We start from the raw sequence: 19,977 nt of genomic DNA on the forward strand, positions 1-19,977 counted from the left end.
ATTTGAAGTAAGACTTTGCTGTTGTGCTTTTTGTCTAGTTCTGTATTCTGGTGAAAGTGGCACAGTACTATTCCATGTTCTCTTCTAGTCACCTAAGTTTCAAGATGTCCAATCTGCAACCTTAAGTTTCTTTTTAAACACTTGTTGGCTTGCATAATCTGAGTTTGAAAACTCTATTAAACACTGTGATCTTGCTTCTAGTGATATGTTTGGCAAAAAAAAAAAAAAAATCTCATTATCTTTAACAGGAACACGCTCAGGTCCATAAAATAAAGGATTAGCTTCTACACTCATTACACTAGTTGTGTATTGATATAACTCCAATGACTTTATAATATGCATTTTATAATATGTTGGCTCAGAGCAGCAGCAATGAGTTAGGTCTACAAATTCCACCTACAATATGAACGATAATATATTTCCTTCTCTGTGTGGTGTGCTTAGGGATTTACTTCATGGTTTTAGCATAATAAATTTATTTTCCTTTACAGAGTTGATCCCTTATGTAGTATTCATTTGTAAAGCATTAAATTTGACTGCTAAAAACCAACAGAGTAGACATATTTGCTTAATAGTTTTATTCTTTCTTGCAGGTTCTATAATCGTATTTCATCAACTGGTACAACAAAACATTTCTATATGTAAACCAAAACAAAGAGGGCTTGTTGAGCTTGTTGCATGGTAAATCTATTTGGTTTATTATTGGTTTATTGTTAAATATTATACTGCATTTGTTTAAGCAAACATCATTTATATTGTGTTTTCTAGCATTCCACACAGAGCAGCTTATTGTTGTGTCCTTTAAATATGGGAAATAAAAATGTTTTCATTTTGCTATTAAAAAAAAATAAAAAAGGCAATTAAGAAAGGGTACTTTTATATTACATAGCCCAGGAAATATTGGCAGCATGCTCTTTGGCTTTCATCCGTAGAACTGCAATGCTTGATGACCTCCTTTCAAACTCCGGCTTGGTTTCAAAAGCATGTCCATTGGTTGCCCCAGAAAGTAGAGAGTCAGTGAAAAAATTATTGAGGGGCACGTGGCTGAACTGATTCTGGTGGTTTGAAAAGCTTGTGTAGCCAGAATCTGTCCGGGGTGAATGGGAATAAGGTGTCATACAGGAGGATGTGTCTCGTGGTAGCATGCAGGAAGTAACCACAGAACCGCTAGCCGTATTCCCTGCCCACAGATTGTTCTGAATCTGGAACATATAAAATGAATAAGATTCAGTTTAGATAGTTCATCTTTTGTTTTCTGCAATGCTTGGTTTGCTTTACTTAATACATCCATTACTAATTCTTCTCTAAAACAAGCCAAAAGTTCTTAATTAGTTCTCTGCAATAGTACTAGAAAACACCAAGAAGACATTACCTGAATCAAGAAGACATTACTTGAGTCAAAATACTAGATCACTCACTTAAAAGTAAGGGCTTCTGAATCCTATTCCTTGCTCTGTCATCTATTTGCTCTGTGGCTTTACCTGGAGCGTTTACCATTGGACCGCAGGTTGCCATCAGCCCAGCCAGTCAGTAAAATCAGTGGAAGCACACAACTGATTTCAAAGAAAAGGTGTCAAAAGAATGTGCCGTATCATAGCTGTTTTACTGTAAAAGCTTCTATTCATCACAAATTTTTCTTATGATAATTGTAGGAAACAATATAAAAGGGTGAACAAAACAAACCAGGATTTCTAAAGAGATAAAACCCAACAAGTATTTGCAAAATTAAATATTGAGAAGCCTCGTGTAATTGCTTGAAAACAAATTAATCCATAAAATACAGGCATAGTTGATAATACATCTGAGAGTTTTTCCTAAAGCTGCTTCAAAGATGGTTTTAAGGTAGAAATTCTTTCATGATGTTTTTGTACAAAATTGTATTTGAGGTCACTTTTTTTAGTCTTAACTGGGTATGTAGTGCACCCCTGGAAAATGTTTCATGACAGACTAGGACACAAACTTTGTGGTTACCAGCAATGTCTGCTGAAGATCTGCAGTAACCATGTACTCAAGCTTTGATGTGTAATGCCTTCTATACTTGGCACTCACTTAAAGCTTTATTCTGAGTCTCAGGCTGTCTCCTATCATCTATGTATAGATGCTATTTATGGATAGGTATTTTTCACTTATTTCGCACTAGATGAATAGACAGAAAGATTTTCAAGACCTAGCACTAGTCAGCTCATGTCATTATCTCAGACCATGCATTCTTTCATTCCTCTTTTTTTTCACTTTGCTTTAATCAAATTTCTCAGTCAGCAGCTTTCCTGTTTTTTAGACTCTATATCCCTCTATCAGTACTATATGGTTATAATTTCTGGTATACTCTAACTTCCTCCATCATTTCCCACTTGCACTCGCCATTATACAAAATATAGCTTTATATTTCTTCTCCACTTTTATCTTTTTCCTGAATGATGACTTTTTTTTAAATGTACAAATATCATTATACAAGACATTTGTAACTCTCATTCACAATACAGAACTTCTCAGCCAGTAACTATATCCTTTTCTTTTTGTTTTACTTTGCGAAATTTGTCTTCATCCTAAGAATCTGTTGCCTGTTCATTATAGCACTTCTCTGATGCACTAGGATTGAGCCCACATGTCTTTTTTCTCTGATATGTGTTGGAGCAGTTGAAATTACTCTTTGGTTAGCACTCTAAATTCCCACTTCAAACTTAACTTTGTCTTCATGTTCCAAATCCATAGACAAAGGAAGCTTGGCTTTTAAGATATGTAGGTTATCTCTAGCTGAGTGGGTTTTTTTCTGCCAAACTAAAGATCAAGGCACTATGAATTATGACAGACACACACATACACACACAGGGAGAATGACAACATTTTTCTCGTGCTGAATTGTTTTTTTCCCCATTGTATTAGTACTTTGCAGCAACACACATCCACAAAGCCACCAACAAACTAAAGAGATAAATTATGGTTCACTGAACTAATCTAGCTGAGATCTAGTGCAGATAGGGAGGTAGAAATACAGTCTTATTTTAAAAGTTAATATTTTGAACACCTGTATTAACAGGGGTCATCAGGAGCTGACAAATTAATTTGGGCTCCTTAGCAATTCCAGCAGCAAAAAAAAAAAAAAAAAACAGTAGATACTCCATTCTGGTTTTCTTCCTTCCAAAAAGGGTGAGAAAAGTCATGTGTTAGCAACACATCTCCCCAAAAGCCTGGTCAGCCCAACTCCTTGTTCACACAGATATGCATATGCACAGGCACACACACTTCCAGAGCCACTCACGTGAATGCAGCTTGCCTTTCCACATACACACACACACGCTAGTTGGGCACACCTCAGACATCTGCTCCTGCATATCTTAGGTGGTCTGCTGAGAGGTAAGGGTGCCTAGGGAAGAATACTGAGGAATTTTCTGCCTTCTTGTTGGCCTCCTGAGATCTACAGGAGGAAAGAGAATCTAATGAGAGTTTCGGAACTTTCTAGTTCCCATCCTTCCCTCCTATTTTTAGCAGTTTTTAGAAGACTCTCAAACATCAACCCGTGGGAAACTCTGCAGCTTGATATGATGCTCAGTTGCCTTAATTAAGTCACCTGAGCCATTTTTTACTTATAATCAGACCTTTTTAAATCTTTGTGGACAGGTGGTTTATCTGGGGATTAAAGGACATGTCTTATCTGGACCTACATGAACCATTGTCGTGCTCAAGAATGTTTGTTGCATTGAGGCACACATCTATTATGGCTCATAAGGCTTACTGACTTCTCAGACTTAATAAGAGTTTGGAGCTACAAGGCATGTGATTAGAGTGCAGAGGGGAGTAGTAAAAAAGATTGCATCTGAAAGCCTGTAAGTTCCAGAGAACATCTTCACTTTGCTTAAAATCCCAAGCTGCATACATTCCGTCTCAGTCATGAGCTGAGAAGATCAGAAAGCCAGTCATCTATGCAAAAACCATCTTCTTTTTTTTTTCTTTTTTTCAGGATCACTACAAGTTTAAATTGTACTTTAGCGCATCTCACAGTTACATATATGTTTCTTGCAGAAGCAGTGACAGATTAAGGAATTGTTGGGGTTTTCTATCCCTTTCTTCCTACAAAACGAGTCACCCATACCTATTTCCATGCTGTTCCATTTCAGTTTTGCTGGTACAGCTCTCTACTGAACTGAAACAGGGAGCCAATACAGCTAAAAAAGAATTCAGGGGAAGAAAATAAATAAAATTAAATATTTTAAACACATGCACACACAGAACCCCATACTTTCTGATGCTATTTCCAGGCCTAACATTTAGTCTCAGAAACTTCATAACTGGATGAATTTGCCCAGGGAGAGACAAGTTCATCTATGCAGCATCTAATAGAGGAGCTAATTCTGAAGAAGCTAACTCATACATGACAAAGTTTCATTTATCTGACTTACTAAGATTTCTTTCTCAGAAACAGTATGTCAAATGCTGCAGTTGCCCAGGCTGCACAGATATATGTGAAGAATTTTCAAAAAAACATCTGTTTAATAGGAGCACTCACAAGTTTTCCTTTAATACAGTCATGATGGGAAGACTTCAAAAGGTTCAGAGGTTCAGTATGAAAGTGCCCAATAACCTATATGGTCTGGAGGTATCACAGAGTCACTCTTTCCTTCCATATTTTTAGTAGTTTGGATTGCAGTAAACTAAGTTTAGTACCACCAATTTTCCTGATATTTTTATCCTAAATAAACGTCTTTCAATTTAACTTCCGTGAGATTGTTCAGGTGTAAATAAGAATTCAGTTGCAAATCCTAAAACATACTAATGTCTTGTTAAAGAAATATATGAACAAGTGATTCATTCCTAAAATTTTCAAAGGGGTGCCCTAGGTTTCTTCCTTAGAGGAAGGAATCCAAAATAATGAACTTAATTTCAGAAATGCCACAAGATGCTAGGAAAGATTTACATTTTCTCTCATGAGACAGTTACATGTTTCAAAAAAATCAGTCACAGTTTTCAATCATATCAACCTTTTCTCAGTTGGTTAAGTGGCTTCACTTTTGATATTAGATTTTCATTTCTTAGAAAGGATTTGCAACATAGATGTCTTGTAGTGAAATTTAGGTGCAGAAGGCATTCCTGTATTTAAAATAAATATAGTAATGTTTTACAATAAGTCAAAATTATAAGACCTTCTTTCGGTATGTTGGAAGGAAAGGGAACATTATGTACATGAATTTAAAGAAAACATTTTTCCTCTTAAACTCTTGTGTGATCCGTGAACTACATAAAAGGCAATTCAGAGTCTGTGAATGAGGCTATACATACAGCACATCTCTGGTTTCTGTTAACATCACAAACAACTTGAGCTTCGCTCTTGTGGTTACCGTGAAATTACCAGAGCCCTTCAATATATTTACTTACTCTATGGTTTATATACAAACACACACACATGTACACACCCTTCCTGATAGCAAAAAGAAGTAGGATTTCATAGCTGTGAGAGAGTTATGGTTGTTAATATGGTTATGATATCATTTCCTAAGTGCATGACTTTCTGCTTGACACTGCAGAGGAAAATTAGCTGAGGTAATTGGTCATCCCACCTGGTGTCTTTTTTCCTCTTAAAATTTCAAGCTTCTGGAGCTTCAGCCGTCTTCCACAACACTTGGAGAAATCACATAAACTCGAAACTCCACATTTTCTGAGAGTCCTACTATCATTTACTCAGCTTTGGTTCTCCATCACCCAATGTGATGCTCATGCTATTTGAGCCACCTGCTTACCCAGACTGGAGTCTGTTTCCAACATGAGAACACACAGCTTCTATTTGAGTGGACATATGTTTTATCGTTTCACATGGGAAAAAAAAATTATAATATTTTTTAAATTTTCTAGATATGAAGTAATAAGTTGTTATTTGTAGTTTTATTATTATATTACATAATGTATGTTATGTTGTGTCATATTACACTATTACAATCAATCTAGCAAGTAATTAGAAACTAACATCGACTCTGTTTTCAGGATGTTGCTGGACATTGCAAGGGAGACAACAGTGGCACTAACTGAACAGTTAAGAATTTGCTTAATCATAGAAAATGTGAATGTCAAAGAGGCTTATTTGCTAAATTTTTGTCACTCCTCTTTGTGTGAAGCAACAATCCTTGCACTGTGAGAAAACGTGAAATCTATGATTGCACAAAGAGATACTTTAGGCAGATTAAATGCAACAGCTGTTAAACTGCTCAAAACTACTAGTTTACAACTCACAATCTGTAGTCTATTCCTAGTCCATCAGCAAAATTAATTTGGTCTGTCATTTGCTGCAAAATTTTTTTACTGGAAGGCTCTTAAGTATGGAACCCAAATGATGGGCAGAGATTTACCTCTAATCCCTGCATTCGAATCATAGATTCCCAGAATAATTTAAACTGAAAAGGACCTTTGGGATTTTTATTCTACACCCTTGCTCACAGGTAACATTGAATTTAGATCAGGTTACTTATAGCCTATCTAGACAAGTTTTGAGTAGCTCTAGCTACAGAGACACAGCAACTTCTAGAAGCAAATTGTTCCAATTCTTCACCACTCTTGTATTTTTTTCATTTATATGTAGACAAAAAGCTTTTTGGTGTAATTTCTGATCATTTTTTAGGAGCAAATGTACCTAATGAACACATGAAGATCATCTGTACTGGTTTGGGTTCAGGTACTTATGAGAGTCACACACAACATTTTCAGATATGTCCATAAAATGCAAGTTGGCCCTTGGTAACAAGAGGCTCAATGTTACAGCCCTAAAATGTGAGATAGTCTCATTCAGTCCACATTTAGACCTTAAAAAGAGCGAGCAAAATAAAAACACGTTTCTTTGATTCCATGCTTAACAAGCTTGCTTAAGTGCAAAACAATGCAGAATTTTAAAAGTCATCAGTCTTTCATTCGTTATAGGATATTTTGTATCTAAACTGTAAATTCTCCCTAGTGCAATTTCAGGACCAGTTACAATAAGAATTAATTATATTACACTTCTGTGATAAAGACAAAATTTCATACTTTAAAAAATACTATTAAAAAGTTTCTATATCAGAAAAAAAAAAATGGATTTGCCTCATAAGTAAGCCCTAGGCAAAGTCACTCACACACTTAAAGAAATACATGTTTCATAAAAAAAGTAATAAAGGAACAAATCAAATGTTGAGACTCTGAAGAGGACCACATACAACGATGGTTTAGAACCAAAAAAAAAAAAATAAATAAATTACAGTGCACAAACTACTTTGTGTGGAACAGACACCACCCAAAAAGATTAGAAGTGTTACTCTTGTTGAAAGATCATCCACAGCAGTGCAACAGTCAGCACATATGCAGCAAAGCAACATACCATGCAGGTGGTGGTCCAGCCTGAGCTCCACGCTGTCACAGCTAGACAGCATGAATATATGATAAAACTTCTTTGAAGCTAGCTCAGATATGTCTACCACATCTACTCCTACTTAATCAGTGTACCCATACCCTTAATGAACTATTGTGATTAACTGTCATTTATATGTCTACTACAGTTAAAAGAATTTTAAAGTCATATAACATGTGGTGTCTAATATATGCCATATGAAGGATTTAATTGGACCATGTAACTTTGATTATTGCTAATGAGAATTACCCATATGTACTAAGGCAAGAGCAGAACTGTAATGATGATCCAAGGACTTAGTACATAACACATGTATACTGATACCACTTCTACACTCTTTGATTGCCAAAACAAATCATATGATGCCATGCTGTTCAACATATTTAATTTGATTTATCAGTCTGGTGGGTGGAATGTAAACTTCAGCCTCTTCCTTCTATATTTGAGGTTTCAGCATTCTCCCTTCTCTCTACACACCTTCCATATCATTCCAGTTCCCCTACCTTTTAAATACTTTTGTCTCCTTGGGATTCCCACCTGCACTAGACTGCAATTTTCCATCAAAAAGGAAAAAAAAAAAAGTTAAATTCAGTCCTATGCAATTCTTGCCTGCGTTTTCAAGTGAATAAAGGAAACAAACTATCATTTCACCCATGATAGCAAGAGGAAAAGTGTAATGGTGTGACAGAAAAGACCCTTTCAAAAGAACTTAGGACATGAAGTAGACTTGAAGAACAAGCTAGAAGATGCAAAGTACGAAAATAGCCTAGGTGAGGAAAAACATTACCCTTTATATCTGTTTTTCAAGGATACAATTTAATGTTTATTTACATACTGATGCACTTATAAAGATAAGACCCTATAACAACCTTACAATACTTAAAGGGGGACTACAGAAAATCTAGAGAGGGAGTTTTTTACCTTATACTTTAGGAAGAGAAAATGTAATTGACCAGATTTTCACCAACTTTAAAAAAAAACAATCTCTGGCATAAGAGATTTGGTTAAGTTTCCTAAACACAGATGTCTATCTGGCCACCAGCTGCTTCCCCTAAAGGATGCATATTTCATGTAAGTCCTATTCATCAGCACTGTAAGTGTCTCAGATATCATATGACATCTTTAATAACACTAGAAACTGAATTTAGGTAACCAAATCAAGTACTGCTTATGTACTAGCATTTACTGAGATGAGTTGAAGTAAACACCTCCATGAAGCAAATCTGTATTCGTTTGCCAGCCGATGTTGAGATGCCGCCTCTTAGCTTTCATACCATCAGCAGAATATTACTAGTTAATGAGTCTCAAAGTTTCTGGGACAAGATTTAACCAATGAAATTTTTTTTCTGAGTGTACTTAAGATGACTTAGACCACATGTTGCATTGGCAAGAGAAACTTGAAGCTTAAATACTGAAACTAATGAAGCTGATATCTTTTACTAAAATGAATGAAAACTGTAAATTATATTTTCTTATAAAAAACTGATTTTCAGTATAATGTTTTCAAAAGTTAAATATTTAATCTGAATGAAAACTTAATAATGTTGTGGGTTTTTTAATGTTAAAGCCTAGAAAAAACACATGGAAAATAGATGATTGTCTGAAATATCGCACTAACTGTTCTCCTCTGCAATCCAGGTGTTATTAGAATAATTACTGGAAGATGTCTATTTGCAGAATTTGAATTTGCAGAGTTTAGGAGATAGTGAACTTCTTGGCAGCCATCTGAGCAACCATTTTGCACAATAAGTAACATGTAAAGTTAATATAGTGTAAAAATACTTAGGGTTAAACTGAATTAACAAAGCAAATAATTATGACCTAGTTTTAAAATAAATAAATAAATAAAAATAAAAGCACAATCAAAAACAAAACAACAAAACCTAAATTGTTTAGTACTATTTCAAAGATAAAAATGTACAATTTCATAGCAAAATTAGATCATATTATTGAAATTAGGGTTGGACCAGACTACCTCCAGAGGTCCCTCACCACCAACCATTCTCTGATTCAGAGCCAACCTTCTATCTGCAATAAGCTGAAAGGATCATTTCCTTGTTGGAAATCCTTTTGGGTTTATATAGTTACATGATGCATAGCAGCATCATGTTCTTAATTTGTATTTGATGAAAATAATTGGTGAAGAGACTAAGCAGGGGTCTCCACATTCTCTGTTGACTGCAAAAAAGACTGATGTTTTTGCTGGAATGTAAGTTAGATGTCTGTTTTGTGAACGTATCTGTGGTGGGATTCAAAGCAGATATCTTCAAGCTGCAAATTCTTGTAATGCACACCAGAAAATCGCATTTGTTCCTGCTCCTTCTGCCACACAGCAGTGAAGATCTCAGCTTGATTTAATTGTTTTTCAGCATTCATGCTATGTTTTTTTGCCAGCAACAGGGAGTCTGTTTTTTCCCCCATGTTAATAAAGGCTTCATAAATAACCTCTAGTGATCTGTGTTCTACAATCCTCAAGAAAAACTATTTACTCAAAAGTATGGAAAAGCTTGTCTAACTTTTACCTATATCAGTGTCACAATAAAAATGCTTGTACATGGGGCATGATGATTGGATTAAAAGATAAAAAGGATATTTGATTTCTTTTCTTGCATTAGCCACACTGAAATGATCGAATTTTTTTTGGAAATAAATCTATAATACTAAAGTAAAACATGCAGATAACAATTTTAAATATCTCTTTCTGCCTGAACTGTAGGATAGATAAATGAGTTTATAGTCAGTCATGTACTGTATATTTATTTTCCACAAGTGAGGCATTTATAAATGGACAACTAGTTTAAAAGATGTGAATGTAGAGATGTTAGTGGTCGTTGTTTTTAATACAGACTTTAATCGTTTCCACTATTCTCATTAGAAATGTTATATATATGATACAGATATGGTTTTGTTGCACTAACTGTTCTGTGATAATTGCCTGGGCACCTCTTCATATTCCACTATACAACAAAGTTGCTACCTCCTTCACTGAGAAGTAAAACACCTTGTTTTTATCATGTAGGCAAACTATGTATTCAAGTACTCTATTGAAATAGTCAATGTAAAGTGAACTCACACCTTGCTCCTGTTCATGAAGTACAATACAACAAAACTTTCTTGTTCAGGTGACCAGACTCAATTATACGTTTATGCCTGTCTAATTACTTGGAGTGTGTTAGTCTGCAGTTGTAGGTGAGTACTACATATTTATGTTTATGAATGATTATGCATTTTATATCTCTACATATTTTAGAAATGCTTTATTTAAGATTATTGTACCAACGTTTCCATTTCAATCTCCTAGTTTTAAGAACTTATAAACTAATGATAGAAAGTTTTGCCAGGCTGAAAATTGTCATCTGCCCAGGAAGGTATTTTTGTTGGTTTTTTTTTTTTTTTAATCATAAATAGAAAGGCAGTGAATTCACTCCTCATTTTATCAAACTCAAAGTACGAAGTAGGTATTTCATTGGGATTGGACTTTTATGAGTTACATTCTCATATAACTTAAAAAAGTGTTTATTCTTTTAAAAAGATTCATTTTAAGACAACCATCTTCTGTGTTTACCAATGGCTTGCATTATTCTATTATCTTATGCTAATTAAACCTTTAGTTGGGAAAATTTCTAGATTATGTCGCCCTAAAAATACAAGATGAGCTTGAAGATACAAAATTTAGTCTAGATTACTGAGTCAGGAATAGAAAGCCCAAAGCTTAAGTCCTATGCCTTGTATCATCTAGTGTGATGATATAGGCAAGGCATGAAGGACTTCAAAAGATACTTGAACACTTTGAGTGACATCTGTGAGTGACTGAGCATCTATGTCTTTGTGAGTCTGCATAGGAGTGCTTAAGACCCTTTTGCACACCTCCACTTAGAAAGGTCTCAGCCAAGTGTTGGGTCCTCCTACATAAACAGAGTGTGTCATGAAACAGTTGCTGATACAATTTGGGCTAATGCACATTATGTAAGAAAACCAGTCAAACATAAATGCCATCAAATCTGAAATAGTTGTGCTCATATTCTGAGCTGCTGCAACACAAACTAGCCTTGGCCCAGGTACCAAAACTACTAACATGCAACCTCCTCAGACTAAAAGCATTTTAGGCTAAGTAGATGATGCACAGGCCCAAGGCCTCTGTTTCAAAGCTACTCACATTCAGCCAACATAGAGCATGCTCAAAGCAAGCCCACACAGAGTATGAGTGTATTCTTAAGGCTGTCAGAGACCTTGCTTCCTAATGAACTAGAGGAGCATCTGGACACAAGCAGTGGAAGGACTCTACCACAGGGACCTATACAAGATTTCTGCTTTGTACAGTACCTTTTTTTTTTTGTTTGTTTTAATTATGTGGTAAAAGCAATGGGAAGATAAAGACATGGAAAACAATATTTCAAAATAAAGGTATTCAATGTACTAAGTCAAGCAAGCAGAAAAACAATAGCAGAGAGGGAGGCAAAGCAGTAAATCAAAGGACTAGAGAACAGAGACAGAAAATTATGATCTTACTATGCAGTATACCTTACTATATAGTAACAGAGCACAGAAAAAGAAAATAAAAAATTAAACAAACTACTACTGTCCAAGAGACCTTTCTTGTCTCTCTACCTCCCTCTCTCAGCCATATACACTCAATTCTCATTGCATGTGGCCATAATATGGTTTCATGCCAGTAGAAGACTTGTTGCATTTAATCGTCTATTGACGTCCGTAAAGAAATGGTGCATGATTAATACATCAGAAAGAAGTTGTCTACAGATCACATGGTTTACACTTCATCTTACCAAAGCATAGGAGACCAGAGTTGTTAAGACACTTTTGCCTGTGATTATAAACAGCCCAGAAGGGAAATCCTGATCTTATTGTGGTCAAAATTACATCATTCTAGTCAATATCATGTCTCTAATCTTCATTCAGAATTTTTGATGGACCTAAATGTGATTCAAATCCCCACACAGTTTTATGGGCAGAAAAGGATTAGCTGTATAACTATATTGCCAGCCATTTTCAGTACATAAATGACACAAAATTCTGCAGCTCCTAAACCTGTTTTTTAAATATACTTATTTCAAAAGTTAATTATTCAAATTAGATGTTAGAACTATTGCCCACAGGGGCAGGTCCTGTGAGTGTCTAAAGAACACAGAAAACTAAACACACAAAAGTCTTCATTCATCTTGTATTTTGTGCCTGGGAATGGAAGAGAAGGTAAATGTAGAACCAAAGTACTACTTGTATTTTACCGTACCTGAGGATAGCTGTCAGTCCTTGGAAGAACAGATATATCATAGGTGGCAGCAAAATGGCTCTTAGCTTGCTGGATCTGACCATAGCGTTCTCTTTTCCTCCATTTTGCTCTTCGGTTCTGGAACCAAACCTATAGCATATGAGCAAATAATCATCAAGGTAAACTTGATTACATACTGTGCAAACAGTCTTAGGAAAAAGCCAAGAGGTTTTGGACAGTAGCTTTTTTATCTAAGGTAAAAACAGTAGTTGTTTATCTAAGAAAAACAAGTTCTCCACTTGTTGATGAATTTCTTATAGTTTCAACCTTTTCAGTGTCAGACCTATTGGAATTATTTCTGGCTATTTTAAAAGTATACACTTTTTCCTTTCTAGTGCCAAAAAAAGAGAATCAAAGAAGATCACTCAGTCAGACAGTGATAATTTTGACAGAGTTCAGCTCTGTCGAGGAAAATTGCCAAGTAGTAACAAGTCAAATTTTAAAGAAATTTAAGAAACTTCCTCTTACTTTCACATGCTGACCCACTAGGTATGACTATATGTGATCTGCCTCCTAAAGGTATACATAATTATCAAGAGTAGTAATGAAAAGGCAAGGTTAAGCTGGTAGCAGGACAGTAGTCTGTACTGCAGAAAAAGTTTTTATAAGGAAAACTAACAGGGCAAGAAGATAACAAAAAAATCATGTGAACAGTTTTAACACTGTTGTGTGATTTTTTCACATTTATTTAGGTGATATCTGTTTCTGACAACAGAAAACTAAAGAATAGCACTTTGCATTTAGACTATGAAATCATTTAGACCCCAAGCAATGCCTTCTTGTCAACTGAAAGATATTTTCTTTATGCTTCAATAAACTTTGGGTTGTTCTGTAATAGAGCATCCGGTGTTACCTCAAAACCTATTACATGCACAGTTCTAGCTGTGATGATATCTGTCATTGTTTTCTTATCTTTAAAAAAACTTTCCTTTTTCCTTTCAAACAGTTTAGTTTGGACTGGCTAAGACTTACCCTGATGAATTAAAGAGATTGCGAAGAAAAGTAGCTGTTGCTTTATAAAAGTAATACTATCCAGCTAAAACTTTGTTGTTCAGCTATGAGCAAACAATTTCTTTAAAAGAAGTTACACTACTAATAGTAATACGTACATGAAGAGATTTTTGTTTTATATATAGACACTGTCGGTGAATCCCATTTTGAGGGATTTTTTCTGATCCCTGATGGTGCAATATTTAAAATAACAGTTTGGCTTATAATTCAGTTTTTGCCTTGATCTTTGAAGAACTCAACTGTCCTTTGATTCTGCTTAAGCAACCAGGGCATAAATTTCCTCATTTTAATTCCCAAGGACTTGTTGCTAATTTAGTATGTGTAATCTTTTAAAATGTACTCAGCAATCAAAGCAAGGTCTATGCACGTAACTGCTGAGTATATATTGCTAGGGACCTTGTTGGTAAATTTGTATTATTTACAACAGCTGAGTCTCAGCAAAAAGAAAAGAAAAGAAAAGAAAATGAAGAAAAAAAAATCTGTCTCCACAGAAGGCATCAAAAACACGCTAAGGGAATTTAGTCATGAGACCCTTTCATTGAAAAAAGACCTTGACAATCTCTTTAAAATGGGTGCCAATTACTTCACTGACATGCAGCAGGAAAGAGAACTACTTAGATAAATTAGGTTCAGGTTGGCATTCTCTGCATGTACGCAGGACAAATATTAAACTGGATGTTGATGAAATGGCGGTGAAGGGAAATGTGGGTAAGGTATCCAGCTGATCACTCTGGTAAACTAAATCAAATAATTTGCTTGAATTCATAGTAACTAAATGAGAAAGAAAGAAAAAAAAATGGCACATGTTTCTTTCCTTTGACAATCACCCAAATGTTTCTGTTTACATCACTTTACTAGAAACTGACTCTTGGCAGAGATAAAATAACCATTTGCCTCCACAAAGCAATGTAAAAATCTGCTGCTTGTTATCCTTGAATTGCCAGATGCTTGCTTCTAATGACGTAAGGTCTTTTAAATTGCTTAATCTTGTGATGGAATACTGTTGCTACTCTGGATAAAAATGACCACCATTTCCTTTCATATTTACTGTATGAGAAATGGAAAGATCAGTTATCTTTTAAGAAAGAGGAGAACATGTTTAAATAAAATAGAAACGGACAATCTGTGAAAGTCTGCTGCAGACATACATGGTTTTACATTTACTCTATTATTTTTAATACTTTTACCATACAAAGCTTCTAAAACTTAGAAAATGTGACAAAAGTCAGTTGACACATTTTACTCTAATTCCCCTCTCCCTGTTCTGACTATTAATGTTACCTTGGAGTAGTTTTCATTATCCCAGAACCATGCATTTGTAAGAACAGTGTTTTAACATCGTGCAAGCTTTCTTTTTTTTTTTTTTTTTTAATCAAGACTAAATGTGAATGAATGGTGGTCATACTTGGAAAACTGCACGAAATTCAGAGGGAGAGGGATTGCACAGAGCCTGAAGAGTTAAAAGCCACTGAACTAAGCTCCGCCAGCATCAGCAATATTCTATCAATGTAACTGGCACAAAATTTTGCCCTCTATTTTCCAGTAACTGTGAATATGCTGTCTGCTTGAATAGATATGAAAAGAACACATCTTTATAAAATTAATTAGCTGATTTAGTTTCTGAAAGTGATCCTGGTTTAACTTCAGTTGCATGCGTGTTCACTGAAGTCTATTTCTTTATATGCATGTGTGCATGTGTTTGATTACAAGTTGTGAAGTTGTTATCATATTCAAGTCTCTAAATTAAAAAAATTCATCCCAGTCTGTAAGAATTGACAGGGCTGCTATTCCCCAAACTGAAATGATGAGTATTACCAGAATAGAGATTTCTAAAAATAGGATAAGCTTGCAAAATACAGCTCATACCCTTTTCTAAGGGAAGACCTCTAAATGGGGAAAGGGTTGTATTTCCTGGATATTTAGCTTCTTTTCCCACCATTATACATCCAAAGCCATAAATATTGTTGAGATTACTCCACTGAATGCACATACTGAAGGAATCAACTCTGTACGCAGTAAGACACTCAAATACTTCACTAAGCGGTCAACAGTAAGTTTTGTTCCAAAACTTAGAATAACATTATCTATCAGATATGCAAGTTTAAAAACAGAAAATATACTTCCCAATTTTGTTAAGCTTATTCCATGCAACAGAAGTGAAATGATAACATTCTTGCTCTACACAAGACACAAACACACATACACAGGTATTTATATACATTTATGTATGTGCCGTTTCAATGCATACTCTTTGGATAAAATCAAGAAATTTGATTCCTTTTTAAATTCTGCTTTTCATGCTGCAACACACAGAGAATCCTCTGTGTCCAAGTTCTGCATCATCGTCAATTTAAACTACATGCAACTCTTTAATGGCATCTTTACATGAAACACTTTATGTAATCATTGCCTAGAACTCTGACAGTAAAACAGGACTACCAGAGAGCAAGACTATTTTACTGTTGATGTTGTTTTCTCATCCTTTAAACAAGTTTCTAGAACAGCAACACAAACCATTAAAAAAAGATGACAAGTTGTTTTAGTATTGCAGCATAACAGCTCACATCCGTAAAGAAATAAAGCAAAATGAGCTATTTACTTTAGATTTATGGGCTTTTGTACAGTCCCCAAGAGTGTCATTTACCAGTTCCTACAATGCACAACTTGTCATAGAAATGCTGAAGCTGGGTTCCTACCTGGACTCTGGCCTCAGTGAGCTCTGTTCTCAGAGCTAGCTGTTCTCTTACATAGACATCAGGGTAGTGAGTTTTCTGGAATACTTTCTCCAGTTCCTCCAGCTGCAAACTGGTGAAAGTTGTTCTGTGTCTCCTTTTCTTGCTGCTGGAGACATTGCTGTCACACTTATCACCAAGTTCATCCAGTTCCCCCTTCTCCTGCATCCCTTTCACCGGAGACATCCTGAGATTGTTGCAATTGTCCATGGGCCTGCTCATCTCTGTGTGAAGAGGCTGTCCTTCCACTTTAGTAATCCCATAGTTCACTGTACGTAAGGTAGGGGAGGGAAATAACTAGTTAAAGGGGAGGCTTTAGATTCAAGAGTTTATATAGAACAGTTTCACAAGGAACCAGGTTCTATGTGGCTGCGTATTTCTGTGCGAGATCATGAAAAGGAATCTGTAATATTAACCACATGCTGAGTAAAAGTACTAAATCATATTGAATTTTAAGAGAGAACTGTATCTGAAAATATAATCTAAAATCTTTCAGTGTAAGGAGACTGCATGAGAGTACTTGAATGTTTTTTCTCTGCCACAAAAGTAGTTAATAATCCATGAAATCACCTTCAACTGGAATTGCACAGATAAGGAATCTTAGCCTAAAACAGATTTTCATGTAAGTGGCATAAAGCTATTGAGAAACATGCCTTTAAACCTGGGGGTAGATATAAAAAAAAACCCAACCTTACTTCTGTGAAAATAGAAAATAACTGTGAAGCAAACTAAACAGCTGTAAACTGGCAATTTAAGAAGCAAATGAAACCCAAAATTAATTTCACTTTAAAAACTCAATATATTCCATATAACTTTTCTCGGATTTGTAAAGTGGAATTGCTTCCAATTAAGTTTGTTATGGTTACAAAATACGGAGGGCTTATGCAAAATGTTAACTTATTAAAAGAGATCTTTTCATATACTTTTTATTAGGATTGTGGTAACTACTTGGTTTTAGGTAAAATCTGAGCAGTAGATATAAGAAATATTCTTCTGTAGCTTCTTAATAAGAAATGAAAACATTCCTTTATTATTTATTTTATTTTTACATATCTCACATCACTGAAAAAGTCATGTGATACACTACAGGATTCGAAAAAGCAGGGGTTTTTTTCCCCTTCTCTCTCAAAGCAGGCAAAAAAAGTTTAAAACTGTTGAAATTAAAATACAAAGATGGCATGTAACATACAATGAGAAGCTTGCTTTGGGATATTTTCGTATTCTCAGTAATTTCTTTCAGTCCGACCTCATTTTAACCCAACACAATTTTCAGATACTTACCATAGGAAATGCCCCAAAGCCCCCAAGGCACACAGTAAATGATCTAATTAGGAAAAAAAAAATCACTGCATAAATTTTCTATAGGGACTTATTTTGGTTGCACTTGCAAGAATCTGTCCTTATTTCTTACAAAGAGCTTGATAAAAAAATTATGTTCGCAAAACAAATATTTCAGTGCCTAAGATGAAGTTGCTAGTCTCATTATTTCAGCTGATGTCTACCCTGTTTTCTGATTCTGCTGGGAAAATATTTTTGAAATTAACTTTTTTTTTGCACGTGATTTTCATCGTGGTGGAATAACTGGGCAAATTAAATTTTAAACGTTTCAAAAATAAAATATTCTACATCCTTCTTTCCGATGAGCTAGGGGGAAAAAAAATAATTGTATATATTTAATACTGTTGTTTGAATTGGATAAGTCGTTTTCGGTCACTGTGAAGAATCACCGCTATGTATTATTCGGTAACACAGCAGGAGAAAATAAAACTCTACTATACTACCCTCGCAGAGCGTTAGTTGGAAGATATGATTAAGAGACCTCCCATTCCCACCCTGTGGCCGTACCCGCCGGCCAGGAGCCTTCTGTGCCGCTGTCCTGCAGACACCGGCACCGGCTCTGCAGTTTCCAGGGACTTTGCTAGGTGAAAACGCCGGTCCCGAGTCCCAGCGCCGCGGAGAGCCCCGAACTATCCCGCACCCGCCGGTCACCGCCCCTCGGACACCGCGGGGCCGCCGCGGTCCTTCCCTGCCCTTTTGCTCTCCCGCCGGTTCGTCAGTCTGTCGGTAGTTTCCCGGGGCGGGCGGCCCCGGATCCCGGCTGGCCGTGCCTGTGTGCTCGGGGCTGTGCTTTCGGCGTCCTGCCGCTCCCGCCTGGTCCCGGGGCAGCAGGAAGGGCAGCAGCGGGAGAGGCAGCACCAGCAGACCAGCAAGGAAAGAGCCTTTCGAAATAGGAAATCACCTTTTTCTGGTGGTGGTATTATTAGTATTATTAATATTACTAATATTACTGTTGCTGTTATTACTATTATTGTTATTATTGTTATTATTATTATTTGCTACCTGACAGCCTCTCGCATTCCAGCACCCAGGGTCTGTGCAGCTGCTTTTGGTCTCCCATGGAAGAAACTCCACCAGCTCCCCTGCATGCCTCCAGGGAGGGCAAAGTGCAGGAGCAAAAGTGGTAACTCACCGTTGTTGTCCTGGCAGGGTGATGTCCTCTCCAACCTTACATGATGCTCAGCCCTTTGCAGAGGGTTAAAGGCCTGCACGCATTTGCTGCCTGTCGTTTTGCTATAAAAGGGCTCATTGTCCAAAGTTTCCATAACGTGCTCCAAAGTGCCTCCTGCTCCCATGTAAAAGTCACTGTTTTTGCTCGCCTGGCTCTTCAGGGCAAACTTCTCACTCAGAAAATCCATAATCATCTAAGGCTGCTTGAGAGCCTCTTCCTTAGACAGAGGCTGGACTGTGAGCAGGGGAGGGAGGGAAAGTGGGTGAGTGGATGGGAGGGAAGAAAGGAGGGAGTGAAAGACGTTCAGAGCTCAGGGAGCTGGTTTGCTTCTGAGCCTTTGATTTGTCTTGTCTTGAAAAGGGGAACCCGAAGTTGCTCTTATATCTTGAAGCTCAGCAGGGCTCCTTATGCAACCTCCCATTTCTAATGAATATGAAAATAGGCAAGCCCTGTAACTCCACCCCAGGTCCCCCAAGACCTAATCCCAACACAGGAGGGAGTTCCAGGCCCATTTTCGACAGACAGATCCGTTTCAGACAGAGAAACGCACACAAGTGTGCCAGGAGAGTGAGAGAAAACAGGGAGGGTGGGTGGAGGACGCCTGAAAAGGACACTTCTTCTCTGCAACCTATTCATATTTCTCCAGAGACTCTGGAAAGAAAGTAATCCCTCGTTTTCCTCCCTCTCCCCCCAGCTCCCTGAGGGGCTTAGAAAAAGGTAATTTCAAGGGTGCATACCCTCAAGTAAAGGATCTTCTTTAATCACTTTGACCAATACAGCGGTAGCTGCAGTCCTGTTCTCCAGTGTTGTAAAATTAAGAACCGGTGTTCATTCTTTATTGAACAACTCAGAAGTTTGGTCCTCCATTAAAAGGAGAAAGAAATATTACAGGCGGTTGTTTGTGTAGATGGAACAGAATATAGAGGAACTTAAAATTAGAAATCTCTCACATCAGAAACCGGCCTGAAAGGGAATTTGGCTGCTATCAAACAGACCTCCAGTCTGCCTCTGTGTGCGTGTGTAAAGTGGTTAAAAAGGGACCATTATTTTAAATCTTTTCAAATATTATCAATAC

The 19,977-nt window shown here is 36.5% G+C and overlaps 1 protein-coding gene across 2 annotated transcripts; it reads right to left on the reverse strand.

Annotated features, from left to right (window-relative positions):
• Positions 1-563: 563 nt before the first annotated feature.
• On the reverse strand, positions 564-19,783 carry ALX1 (ALX homeobox 1). 2 transcript variants are annotated; one of them, XM_061369310.1, is made up of 5 exons: positions 19,640-19,783; positions 18,864-19,136; positions 16,358-16,662; positions 12,612-12,740; positions 564-1,202 (listed from the first exon to the last, which is right to left on the reverse strand). In XM_061369310.1, the coding sequence occupies exons 2-5, from the start codon at positions 19,093-19,095 to the stop codon at positions 882-884; spliced, it is 987 nt and encodes a 328-aa protein (XP_061225294.1). In that variant the 5' UTR covers positions 19,096-19,136; positions 19,640-19,783; the 3' UTR covers positions 564-881. The 2 variants fall into 2 exon arrangements, with proteins under 2 accessions (XP_061225294.1, XP_061225292.1); XM_061369308.1 differs by lacking the exon at positions 19,640-19,783 and having other exon boundaries at positions 18,864-19,396.
• Positions 19,784-19,977: the final 194 nt, after the last annotated feature.

Source organism: Neopsephotus bourkii, unplaced genomic scaffold (assembly GCF_033783945.1).
Source record: "Neopsephotus bourkii isolate Nb327-2 ecotype Australia unplaced genomic scaffold, CSIRO-AGI_Nbou_v1 NB_1493, whole genome shotgun sequence".
Taxonomy (NCBI): domain Eukaryota; kingdom Metazoa; phylum Chordata; class Aves; order Psittaciformes; family Psittacidae; genus Neopsephotus; species Neopsephotus bourkii.

Excerpts from the sequence above, each read along its gene's own strand:
- ALX1 (XM_061369310.1), bottom strand. The coding sequence starts at position 19,095 with ATGATTATGGATTTTCTGAGTGAGAAGTTTGCCCTGAAGAGCCAGGCG. Across the intron at positions 12,741-16,357 it reads TCACTGAGGCCAGAGTCCAG|GTTTGGTTCCAGAACCGAAG; the intron begins GTAGGAACCCAG and ends CATATGCTATAG. Across the intron at positions 1,203-12,611 it reads GGACTGACAGCTATCCTCAG|ATTCAGAACAATCTGTGGGC; the intron begins GTACGGTAAAAT and ends TATATGTTCCAG.